At 39.2% G+C, this 12,840-nt stretch overlaps 1 protein-coding gene across 2 annotated transcripts in view; it reads left to right on the forward strand.

The window, feature by feature from the left end:
• ANO4 (anoctamin 4) overlaps positions 1-12,840 on the forward strand; it is a 230,554-nt gene that overhangs the window by 82,831 nt on the left and 134,883 nt on the right. For both annotated transcript variants that reach the window (XM_086610056.1, XM_086610057.1), the window contains one exon: positions 11,546-11,752. In XM_086610056.1, coding sequence (XP_086466182.1) covers positions 11,546-11,752 — 207 coding nt within the window. The remainder of the gene's footprint in view (positions 1-11,545; positions 11,753-12,840) is intronic.

Below are 12,840 nucleotides of genomic sequence, written 5' to 3' on the forward strand. Positions count from 1 at the left end.
TTCAGCGTTGTATAGGCAGTTTTGGTGATGAAATTTTGGTTTAGAAATTGTTCATGAAGATTACATTCTACACATCTGTTGAAATGCATGTTCTTGACTCTGGGCAAAGTGATATCTGTGAACAGAAACAGTCTTTCTTCCTTTACTATATGGTTGTTTTGAATACTCAAAAATCCTGTGATATTCAGAACAGGATTCTGAGACTGGAATGTTCATAACAAATATTACTTTCAATATATTTTCAATACTTAACAAATGTAACTTGTAACAAATATTGCAAATATTTATTATGTATGCATTGTAATTTTTTTAATATTTTTTTTTTACTTTCTATTCATGGTTTTGAAAATGAATGAACAGTAATGGGACATTGAGTGTCAGAGGTATTAGTGAAGAAATGAAAAGTTTTATGAAAGAGTATTTGTGAGAGTCCTTTCACTGAGAACACATCAGTCACAGGAGCTAAATTTAGGCACATGTTTCTTTTTATACGTTCTATATTCATGCTGGTTTAGGCAGATTCAGAAAATTTGTCTTTCTTCTATGTCTTCTCTTAACCTTTAGGAACATCCAACTAACGTCCAGTGTTTTATGTAGTGCATAAAACATGGCTTAAAGTTTGTCTTGCATACTTTATATGTTTTTCTGAATTGCTAACGTACCAGATAATTATTTACACATGAAAGAACAGTGGGCCTTGCCCTTGCACAAGGCTGTTATTCAGTAAATGAGTTAGAGCATGGACTGGTTTCTACACAAACAAATCTGTATGTTATAGACATCACATCCTACAATGTAGTTACTGCATTTTTGTAGCCTCCTACCATTCCTTCTGATTCTTTTATAAAGACCTCAAGAAATTAAAATATTATTGATCAGTAGAGCACTTCTTCCTCTATGTGCTAATCTGCGAAATTCAGACAATCGTTATGTGATTACTGTTGTCTTTCAGAGTTTATTGGTCTTCCATCAGCAATACAGTCTAGCTCAGAAGTGAAATAAGCCAGACCTGTGCTTCCAGATCCGCATAAGTTGAGAGCAATCAGTTGAATCCCTGTGAGGAACGCATGTATGAACATGGCAGGTTTACATAGTCTTTTCAATAGCATCTTGTTATTGTTAATTGCCTGGAGTCTTGCCAGAAAGATGAGATGGCAGATGAACATAGATTTTCACTGGCATCTGATGCACACTATAGCTGCCATCCCCTCTGGGGATCACCCTCACTTTATGACCGTTTAGAAAGCTTGGCACCATAGGCTTTATCACAAGCAAAAGTATTACTTACCAAGAGAGAGCATGCTGGAAATTAACGATGCACAAAAGAAGAACAAATAGCACACATACCTCAAAGTTTGTGATACAACTGGCGCTCGTTAACATGTCTTTTCCATGGAACAGACTGAAGTCAGGCTTAGGTGTTTCAGTGCGCGTGGCTGTGAAGGCTGGTGCTTCTTCCTTGCAGAACAATGCTTGTCCAGGCTCTGCTAAAGTGTACCACAGCATGTCCTTCCAGCCTGTGTGGGAGCCCCTTCCCCAGGAGGGGTTGGAGGCTTCTGGGCCTCCCTCTAGCTGTGCTTCAGTGTCAGACCCTGAACACATGAGGTGCTGGGGCCTGGGACGTGTCCGTTGGTCCCAGGCTGTAGGAATAACCTCTATGTCCACAATGGACAGTCATTTTGAAGGGAAAAAGTCCTCGTAGGCATTGGACTTGACCCAACATGTGACCTGTTTATGCAGATATACGTCTAACCAGATGCATTACTTTAAAAGTATTTTATTCAAGTCATACGCCTTGCTGCAATGTGGGATATAAGATTATTTTTCCCATTGAGGGAGGAGGGAGAAGAAACGAACTTTTCTTGTCTTAGGCCCTACCCCTGAAGACATTGGCTGTATAGGGTCTAATTGAAATTGTCATGAAAATTAAAGTCAATTGATAGTTAACAAAACTGTCTGCAGGCAGAGACCATTTTAACACTAAGCCTGTAAAAGGCCCCCTAGCTGGGGCACAGGGTGGGCGAAGGCAGTAGCGCACACTTGACCTGCTGCTTGCAGGTTCCCTGGGGAGCAGGGCTGGGGCTGGCCTGGTGCTGGAGCCACGAAAGAGCATGGATGGTGAACTGGTCCCCTGAAACAGGACGCAAAAAGACAAAGTTAAATTAAGCTTAGTTGCTGTGCTGAAAACTGTCACTGTCTGCGCCGTGGAGGCAGACGCGTTCAGACTTATCCTGAGCTATCTTTTTTTCCCATCTGTGAAGTCTCCTCATTTTTCTCCTGTTTCACAGATGATGTCTCAAATTGATTGCACTGTTTTGCATTATAGAGAATAACCGATTAAATGAGATAAAACAAGACTTGTGGTATTTGAAATGTGGTAGTTGACATTCAGGCAGCACATTAAGATGTTAGAGAAAAAAAAAAAAGAATTCTCTGCTTTTAAATCTACCTACACTCAATATATATCTGCATGGCTAGTGCTTCACTTCCTTCTTCAGCCAGTGAAAAGCACCTGGGTCTTGAATTTGTGCTTTGTTTCACAGGGCATTGAGGTTTGCCGTGATGTTTGTGCTACATATCACTGCTGTGTATGCCGTTACCTTTGTTGTATGCATATGGGCAAAACGTTCAAAATCACTGCAGACAGGCTTAGTTAGAACGTCCTTGATTTCGCAAATCAGAGTAATAGCTGGTTGTTAAGAAAGAAAATTTTGAACGCCGTGCTTAACACAAGTAAGTTTTAAATCACTCAGTGTTCTGAGTCTATTTCTGGCAAGTAAATGCTACGCATATATAGTAAAATGAATAAGACAACAGTTAGTGCGCAGTTTCTAAATCAGTAAGTGCCACTCTAAGAGGACAGATCCAATCTTCCAATTTTTTTTAAAAATAGATATTGTCTCAAAGAAAGAAGTGCTGACATGATGTTATTTACTGTGACAGTAACTAACATGAATCTATTGGTTTCTGTATGAACCTACATTCATTCTAGTGCAAGACTATTCCACTTGCTTATAGAGATGGTGAGTCAAAAGCCAGAACATCCAATCCACAGAAATTCTTATATTCTTGCAATTTTTTCACCTTTAAATCTCTTTTGAGCACTTTCTGAAGTCACTTTTCAGCACAATGCTTAAAATATTTATATCAGAATTTGCTTCTGGCCAGTTGAAATATTTCATCTTTGTTGGACTTCTTGGTTTCACTCTATTTGGTTTTATTATTTTGATGAGTTTTGCTTTCTGGTTTTAATTTTTGTTTTGAATTATTTGCTACTATTTGTGTATTATAGTAACATTATTTGATGATTGGTGTTACAGATGGTGTTTCAGCAATTGAAACGATAATTATTTTTTGGCTTGCTCAGAGGCAACTGGTATTCTAATTGATAATTTGTGTTCTATTTGATATGTTAAATTACAGTTTTCAAAGTGTTGTGTTATTACAAAATAAAAAGCCAGGATATTGCAATCCAGACAAGGTCAGATTTATTTCCTGAACAAAATTTTTGACAGTGACTCTTGACTTTAGGACAATTTTTTTTCCTAGCAAATTGACCGATTTTTGATAGAGAAACATTCTACTGAGAAAATTTTATCAGCCTCAGTTTTTGATGTCTGTTGTGTTTATCAGACTTCAGGAGAAGGTATTCTTTCTCACTGCTATTTCCATACCGGGGCAAGCAAAGGAACCTTTTTAAATTTTATTTCTTTTTTTCCAAATTACTCTTCAGAATGGTTGTAATATTATTAAAAGTCCAGTTGTAACAATAAAGTAAATCAAAGTAGATACTAAAACAAACAAAAAGAGCAAAGTAATAAACACAACAACAAAAATGTAAACAACCCCAGCAAGATTTCAGTTAGCTGGGATGGTGACAACACCACTGATTGCAGCTTGCTGGGTGAACTGGAGGGGCATATTTTACATGCAATTGTTAGGCATTTATCTCAGTAGCCTGGGAAAAATGGCAGCATATATACACTATACATTGTGGGGTTTTTTTGTAGAGAGGAACTAAATAACGAATTGCTAGATAGAAGTAGAAACTCAAGACTTATAAATGAATCAAATTAGATGTCTTGGGAAAAAAGTTTCATTTATTCACCCAGGTGCAAAAGACTTGCATAGGCAGCACCTTGCGTTTGGCACCGTAGTCTTGCAATGTGCCCATGATAATCATCAACAAGTCAACAGCAACTGAAATGAGCTTTATATTCACTTAGCTAAGCTTTTCTCTTCAGTCATGCCTGAGGAAGACAAGTGGTTTTTCAGACTGTCACATAGACCATTAAGGTGGGACTATTATGACTCTCTCCAAGACATTTTCATGACTTCAGGTTGTTACCCTGCATCTCTGAACACTAGTTTTTTTGTTTTCAGAACACTGAAAAACTAGTTTTTCAGTCATGCTAGATAGTCACTGTTGAATGTTAGCTTGCTGTAATTTAATAAAATACCTTTGGGGCTAGGAAAGCAACCCTTTGATGGTGGGCCTAAGGTAAGCACAATCTTGTCATTCATTAGGACTTTGGCAGACACTGGCTCTGGACACAGTTATAGCGCAGGTAAGGTAGCCACTTTTGTAGGAGAGAATAAGCTATTCTGGCCTAAAGCACATTTGCAAGTGTAAACCTATGTCCCCCTGGAGCATGTGGCTCTTTTAACTGTTCATTTCTAAATTGGTGCAGAGAAAGTTGCATGAACACAGTGTGTATTTAAGCTCTTCTTCGTGGAGTCCTGGTTCTAGTTCAGACACGCCATTGATCACAGTTGAAAAAGTAGATCCTAACACCACCAGTGACTGGCAGGCATGGGATGATGCTACCCTCCTCCCATTGAAGAAGGGTAATTGGAAAAAAAAATGCAGTGACGAGTAATACACCTTTGTGAAGATTTGTTTTGCTGATACAAAAGGATTGTACAGTGATGCTTGTACAGAAGTGATAAACATGAGACCTAGAAAGCAACTGAAGTGGAAAAAAATGCAACATACAAATGAGAGAAATAATGCAATATTGTTTCCTGCAGCCTTTGACTGACATAGGGACCTGGAGCAGGTGTTAGGAGGGAGGAGATCCCTGATTCACTAGAAATCCACCTGAAGAGCTGGCAAATGCGAAAGGGAAGCAGAGCCCATCCATAAGTATCCTGGGGCGAGTGAAATTACAAGGGAAAGAACAAAACCAGGAACACCATTGTGCCACTGTGTAAACTCTTGTTGAAGGCATAAACCTTGAACAAGAAGCCTACTTCTTGAAAATTTCTTAATGTGCATTTCAGGCCTTCATTTCTTGAAAAAGGAAAGGAACAGAGAAGGAGTGACCAGGGATGATCAGAGGTATACAACAGCTTTTTGGTGAGGAGCAACAGTGTAAACCAGATCTCCTAAGCTTAGGAACAAGAACAACAGAGAGAGGATATGATAGGGCACTGTAGTATCATGAGTGGAACAGAGCAGTAAAGAGAAGTGATTATTTGTGATCTCTTCCAATACAAAACTTTGGAGATTACATGTTTTAGGCAAAGAAAAAGAGCTGTTCCTTCACAGGCTGTATATTTAAGCTCTGTGATTTCTTTCCATGGAAAATTAATGTATGCTAAAAATTTATGTAAACTCAAGCCAGCTGGACAAATTTATTCATAGAAAATGAGGAAAAAAGTAACCTTTAAGGAATAGTTTCTGAAACTACTATGGGTCTTGAAAATCTTGTCAGCTCTCCAATACGTGAGGGGGGTGGGAGGGCAGGAAGACCATACAAAGTCTCAGAAAACTGAACTCATGTAACTTGTCAAGATACACGGTGTTATTAAGTGTTTTTTTCTCCAGCCAGTCCAGTTCCAGGGAAGTTCTGTAACTAGTAGCTCTTCTGTTTGCTCATTTGAAGGTTTGCAGTTGTGGGTTTTTTTCACATGTGAGGTAGTCCAAAGTGTTTCAACACTGGGCTTAGATGCAATGTGATGAATCATTTGCATTACCAATGGCAAGGGACTTGATGCTGTGTTAGAAAGGTGATATTTAAACTTCTGAAAAATGTTTTAATCTCATGTGAGAATCCAAATATTGTTGTAAAATTTTTCCCCAAGGTGTAGAGAAAGATAGTCATGCTTTTCTGAATGTGTTTGTTATCTAAGTAGGGCATAAGGTGGGGAAAAAAGGGAACTGCCTTTAGACTGTGCTTTCAGGCACGTGTACAGAGAGCAGCAGGTGAATTTTTCTCTCATGCTCGTACATTTCCACCTAGGATTCAGAGTAAGCTGAAGAATCCATCATGGCACCAAGCATAGCTGTCTCTGCTGAGTCTCAGATGAAACTGGTTTTACATGAGAAACCTTTTATGTTACTTGCCCTTTCTGAGCTCCCCCTTATCAAGGCTAGCTTCAAAATGTGAAAAAGCAGAGTATCATTGACATTAATGGGAAATGTGGCAATTTGCACAGGATGAGGAAAGGGTGTTTAGTAAGGTGGACAAATTAGCTCACTTTCTTCTTTCCTAGATGTAAAAATTGAAAGGATCTAAATACATAATTTGCCCTTTTATATACTACACCTTAAAGCCTCGTTTTCTGCTCTCTGCCCATGCTTCCTTATGACCTTGCTTGTCTGTGCCTTGATGACCTGACCTCAGACTTTCCAGAGTTGCTTCACTTCTTGTTGCCCTACATGACACTGCAACTGACATTTTCTTCCTCACTTCTTGAACTGTGCTCCCCTGCACTTACTCTACTCTGAAAAGGTACTTGAAGAAAGGATCTACCTCACTCTGCTCCTAAGGCATCTGCATAGGACTAAAACAGAATAAAAGACCCACATAAAGAGAAGAAATAGCTGGAGTAATCTGTCTCTGGCATGAACACTGACACTGATAATATCAAACCAAAAGAATTTACTGCATCTGCCAGCACCAGTTTGTTATCCCAGAGAGGGTCTACAAAGTGGGTCAGGGCACTCGAGGCTAATAGAGCATGGTTAGCTAATGGATCATTTATACAGCTTTGTAACTCTACATTGCATTATTATTGCTTATGCTCATATTATCTTTGACTAGAGAAAGACACATCAGGAAGGAACCTATAAAGTGGTACAGGATGGAACAGACCCCAATCTGACAGTCACTACAGGAGTGTGCCTCCCCAGATATAGAGGTGTCTCAGTCCTGGAACAGTATAATCTGGATACGGTGCCTTGCTGATGTCAGTTCTGGCGCTAGAGCCAACTCCACCAGTACCAGAGCCACTGTACTACGCTCAGTAGGATAGGGCAGGCATGCTGCTTGAGGTCCACTGGGTGCAGGTGTTGCTCCATGCAGAGGTGTGCAGTGCACAGCACCTGATAGCCAGGGCTAAGACATGACCAAAGCAAATGCCCTATCAGATACCTTGGCAGGGTGGCTTCTGAGCAGCGCAGGATGTGGTCCTTCATCACTGTAGCATTTGATGAGTCAACACAACAAATATCTCAGTAACATAAAACTTTGCATGCAGGCACACTGTAGTGCTTTCTACTTTTAGTAATTTCTCCCTCCTTTTCCTTCTTTATGCTTGATTTTATTGCTTCCTGACTTGGAAGTACTTTAGTAGTCCACTTTTAATGTTCTCATATGCAGGTTTTAACTAGAGCATTATAAATTCTTTAGTGTTATAAGCAAAATAGCACTTTATAACAGGCAAAATATGCTCAAATGTAAAAGAAATGCTGCTTTGGAAAAATTTATAATAAAAAGACATAGCCGGGAGCAATAAAATTTAGCCAGAAGCAGGATAGAGGCTGCTCTTCCCTGCTGGTGAACTGAACAGCTGAGAGGGTTTGGTAGAAAGGGAGTGAAGGTGTTTCTCTTACATGAACCTGCAAGTTCTAACAGAGGCATCGGAGGAGAACAAAAGGACAGCAAGAAGAGCAGCTTGTATGAGGAAAAAAGACAGAAATTTAGGTAAGGAAGAAAAAGACATGAAGATTTGAAAATACAGGGAAGGAATTTTGCAGCATTCAGGAAAGGAAAAGAGCTGAGTGATACACATAATGCTTGAAGGCTCGCATTGCATCCAGCTTCAAAACACTGAATTTCTACTTCTCAGTCTTAAATACTTGGTCTGCAGCCAGCCAGGGGTAGGTGACTGAACCCTGTCCAGAAGCAAGTTCTGCAAAGTGACCAGTGGCTACTGACCTTCATTTAGGCTTTTCACTTGCCTCTGCACTGCAGCCTTGGGTTTAAATGGTGCTTGTGATCCATTACATTAAGAGGCAGGAGAAACTTGTGGGTTTTGTAGCAGCCATATTGCCTGTCTGAGCATGCCAGGTTGCTCATACCCAGCAACCAAGGCTGCCAAGCTCACTTAGAAATGACCATGCTGCAGGGACAGGCACAGTCAGCAGCCATGTAGCCAGGCATGAAACAGCACTGGGATTTTGGTGTCAGCAACTATATGGCCAAGCCTGAAGGCAGGAGAAAAACGCCACCAAACATAGTTAATTGAAGACCCAGTCTGCAGTGTACTGTTCTTTCTTTCTAGATGTCTTCTGTGGGTATTGTCATGCTGCAAAAAGTAATTGATGCCAACTTTAACCTCTATTCTTCAGAGATCTCTGCACTGTTTTCTCACATCTCTGACCCACAAACCCCAGGATTCACCAGCAGCATGGGTTATTTGCAGGAAGAACAGGAGGAGTTTAAAGTCTGCTTAGTGCCAGCAGTTCATCAGGATTTCATCTCATAAGCTACACGCACTGTTCCCAATAGCTTTTCTACTTCTGATTCCCCCTCCCTTTGTCTCTGTTTTTCTGCATGTTATCTGGGGATGTATTTTCAACTGCCAGTATCTCTTTTAAAAGGACTTTCGCCCACATGAAAACAAGGTAATACTGCAGTTTACTGCAATATCACTGTCTACATTTTTGCAGACATTGGCTTTTAGTTTAACAAAAGAATCGTACATAGAAAAGCAAGATCTGATCTCTCTTTGGAAAAATCTGAAATGGTAATTAAACAAGGATGCTTGTGTCTATTTCCTGTACACGGTTCTTATGGAAATAATGGAAATTCACTCTCCTAGTCAAGAGAATGTCTTATGTGAAGAAGATATCTGCCCTGGCAAGGAGAGTGGAGTGAAGAACTCCCAAATATATTGAATATATCGGTGACATGCCTACTCTGAAGTTTTAAATAGATCCAAAGAACAATCTGTAATATTTCCAGTAATGCTAGCACATTCTTCCACATACAGTTTGGTGTTATCATTTTGTAGCGCTACGCTTCAGTGGAAGAAAAAAAAAGGTTACATATAACCAGAGTCAAATTGTTGATTGAACATAATTTTGAATGTGATCAGTCTGCAAATTTTTCAGTCTTTAGGAATAATGAACTGGATGCAGTATCCTTTATTTTGATGTCTGAAAAAATGTGCTGCACAAATAGTTTAGGAAGCTGAGTCACAGCTGCACAACAGTTTATAGACTGTTTTCAGAATGCGAAGAAGTAATTTACTTGAACCTCAGAGAAATTCAGCAGTCAGTTTATGTTTGGAACCAGTTCCTAAAATAGATCACTCATTTAATAACTAAATGAAAGCACAGTCTTACTGAGATCCAGCTATTAAGTATGTGCCTATGCCAGGTTCATGTTCAGCGTTGGTAGAATAACTTACTGACTCCATTGTAAAGCTTCAGAGAGATGGTTGTTTTAAATGATATGACAACCAGTGGTGATGCCAAAAGGAAACAGTTGTGGCTAATTTTTTAATACCTTAGGGATAACTGCATGGTATTTTGAGCAACACAAGGTTCTAGTGACTGCATAAAAAATAAAGAGCTCATTTTACAGCTGGGCCTTAGCTTCTCTCTGGTTGAAGCCCCTTATGGCTAAGTTATATGGCTATCAACACAGTCAAAGGAATGTGTTGTCCAGGCATGCTCATTGTCATTCTGCTCACTGCGCTGCCTTTCCCAAGATGAACCAGCTGAATAGGGTGACTGGGATTTGCTGTCTGTGTTAAAGAAGATGTGATTTCAACAGTCTTTAGAAACAGCTGGCAGTTACATTAGCCATGTAACCGGGAGGTATGTGAGCATTTAATGCAGGAGAGTCCTCATCTGTTCACCCTTCCTGCAGGAGATCAGCTCTGGTGAAGTGCAGAAAAGTCAGGTAGTAAGTGTGCAGTTTCAATTCTGAACAAGCAAAGCCATCTTAAAGGAGAACAATTTGCCCAGGCTTTCCTCACGTGTGCAACCCTACTGTTTTCACCATTTGCCTACAGAAGTGGCAGCTCTCTTCCTCTTGGTAGTACATTATGGATCAAAGTGTATTAAGACTTCAGAGTCAAAACTCTTCCATGAGCCTGAAGGCTCACATGCGTAGACTTTTAGTGGAACTGGAAGACTAGAGTCATTAAGGCATTCTTGGACATTTCAGTTCAGGACTCTTTTCACAAAAATGAGCAGTCTAATCAATGATGTCTGTTTTTGAGTGACCACAGATTACAATGTGATTACGGTATCCACATTTCCAGTTTTTAGAGTCTGCTTTTCCATCTGCTTCTCAGTTCACCCGTTTATAGCCGGTTAGGGTTTTTCCTTTATTTTTTTAAAACAAAGAGTGGCTGCTGCTAAAAGTAGTAAGAGTCACAATTAAATTAAGTGTAAAACAGTAGCATAGAATTATCATTCAGCTATGTTGCCTGAAAGGGATTGTCTAAAGATTTGCACCAGAGAGTGCCGAGAGTAATTTAAATGAAGTTGGAGCAATTGCATCAGTGTGAACAAAAGGAAGTCAGAATCAGCATTTTTTACTGCAAAATAGTATTTCTTTCTAAGATTGTACAGTAGATAGATAGAAAATTTCAAATTTGCTTTTGTCTTTGGAAAAGTAAAGCCTTTTTTTCATCACAATTTCTATTTAAAAATTGGCTATGTGATAGATTTGAGAATGTTTGATGTGAAAAACGATTTCTAATGTTATAGGCAACGTTTCACAGGACTGGTAAAAGTGGAATTGTTTTTCAAACGTAAAGTCATGTTGTTGTTGCTTGTAGCCTTACTATTTTCTGCAGAACAGACCTTTATTTTTCCCCTAAAAGCTAGTTGCTACCTGAAGTATAGCATCTTTTCCATATGATGAGACTTCCTAATACTTGTGAACGCTCAGAAGAAAAGAATCCATTATTGCCAAGTTCTAGCCCATCCATCAGAAAACTGTCATTTAATAAACTTTGTGGTGGTTACCTCATTAATATCATCCTGTGTGAGCTCTGTGTTTTTTTTGAAGGAATGGAAGATAATTCCTCCTGCAGGCCAGTAATGCAGTAAACCATGACTGTGTATTAATTTAAATATCTATTAGTGACTCTGATGTCTGCTGCACAGCAGCAAAGATGTTCACATTTTTAATTTTCATAGCAAATTCATGTTTTTGTAGTTTTCTTTTTTTTTTTTTTCCCCTTCAAGAAGGCTGTTACAGCTCCATTTTAAACTGTGGCAATTTTTGTATTTTAGTTTTTAGTTATTCCATGCTGGTCTCCTGTATCTAACAGCACTAATTCTTATTCCTGTCAGGTATAAGTTTATCTATTCATGGGGCTGAAAAGCGTGTGCAAATCTGCCAGAGGAGAATTGCAGCAAGCTACTCAGTGTCACAGCGTCCGCCCGTGGTCGGGCATCCTTTGCTCCCACAAGTCAGAAGGTCAATAAAAATGGAAGCCTCGTCTTCTGGATCTAGTATTTCAGCAGTCACTGGTGGAAAAGCAAAAAGTCATCAGCCAGGTAACAGATTTGGCTTGACACCTTCTTTGAGTTCCATTTCTTGTGTGATGTGCCATGATGTTGTGAAGCCGGTATTAATAGCATCAGATCATGCTTGCATGGATGGAGGTCAATCTATCGATCGTCAGAGCTGTCGATTGTTTTGTCTACATTGGTATGGTTTTGTCAGTTATAGATTATAGGGAATAATAACAATTGAGACAGCTGAAAGTGGGAAATAAAATTGTAAGTTTAATCATTAAAAAACCCCACCATAAAACATGTAGTGGTATCCAAAATGTTAATGCAAAGAGAGCTTTGGGCTATTGTTTTTTTAATACTGCTCCATACATATATGTTTAATTTTGATTATCCCTGAGCTAATGGCAATGCTCTAGAGGCTACAAGCATCCCCTGTGGAACTCAGTAATTGACACTAATGTTGATTTTGAACAAACGCACAATCCAGGGCATAGAACAAGTCTTGCTGACAGAATGCAAACAAAAAGTTTTTATCTGAAGGAGATTTTACAACATATGTTAACTGGTTAACAAAATGAAACTTTTTAAAAGAAAGCCAGAATCTCCCGGGAGCCATCAAATTTTAATTGACATCACGAGTTCATTCGTTGTTATGTTAATTGCCAGAGCTATTTTAGAAGTATCTTTTCTTATAACAGGGGAGTACATTTGTGCTGGCCATGTTCAGTCATTCTTCATAGTGAAAATTAAACTCCAAATTTCTTTCCTGAGTAGGGCGAATTAAGGCTGCCCATGAAGTCAGTTTTGTAGCATCTATATGAAGCGTTTCAATAATCTTCCAGCGTTGCTGTCCGGGAAAGAGCATGATGCACCCTGTATGCAGCTGTTTGGATGCTGTGAGGCAGAGTTTATTTGTGTGAGACAAACAGTTCTGCCTGCAAACCATTAGTGTGCTTCCATTACCTTGCAGATCTAGGCTTAATTTTCGTAGAAGTTGAAAATTTAGCTTATTTATTGTGAGTTGCTATGCAGGTCTATTGCCATGAGTTTCATGCGCCCATACTATTTAGTCACCATAATCTTTGTCAACATAGATTAATTAAGAATTTACAGTGATTCATAACCAT

This window comes from Tauraco erythrolophus, chromosome 4 (assembly GCF_009769465.1).
Source record: "Tauraco erythrolophus isolate bTauEry1 chromosome 4, bTauEry1.pri, whole genome shotgun sequence".
In the NCBI taxonomy this organism is placed as follows: domain Eukaryota; kingdom Metazoa; phylum Chordata; class Aves; order Musophagiformes; family Musophagidae; genus Tauraco; species Tauraco erythrolophus.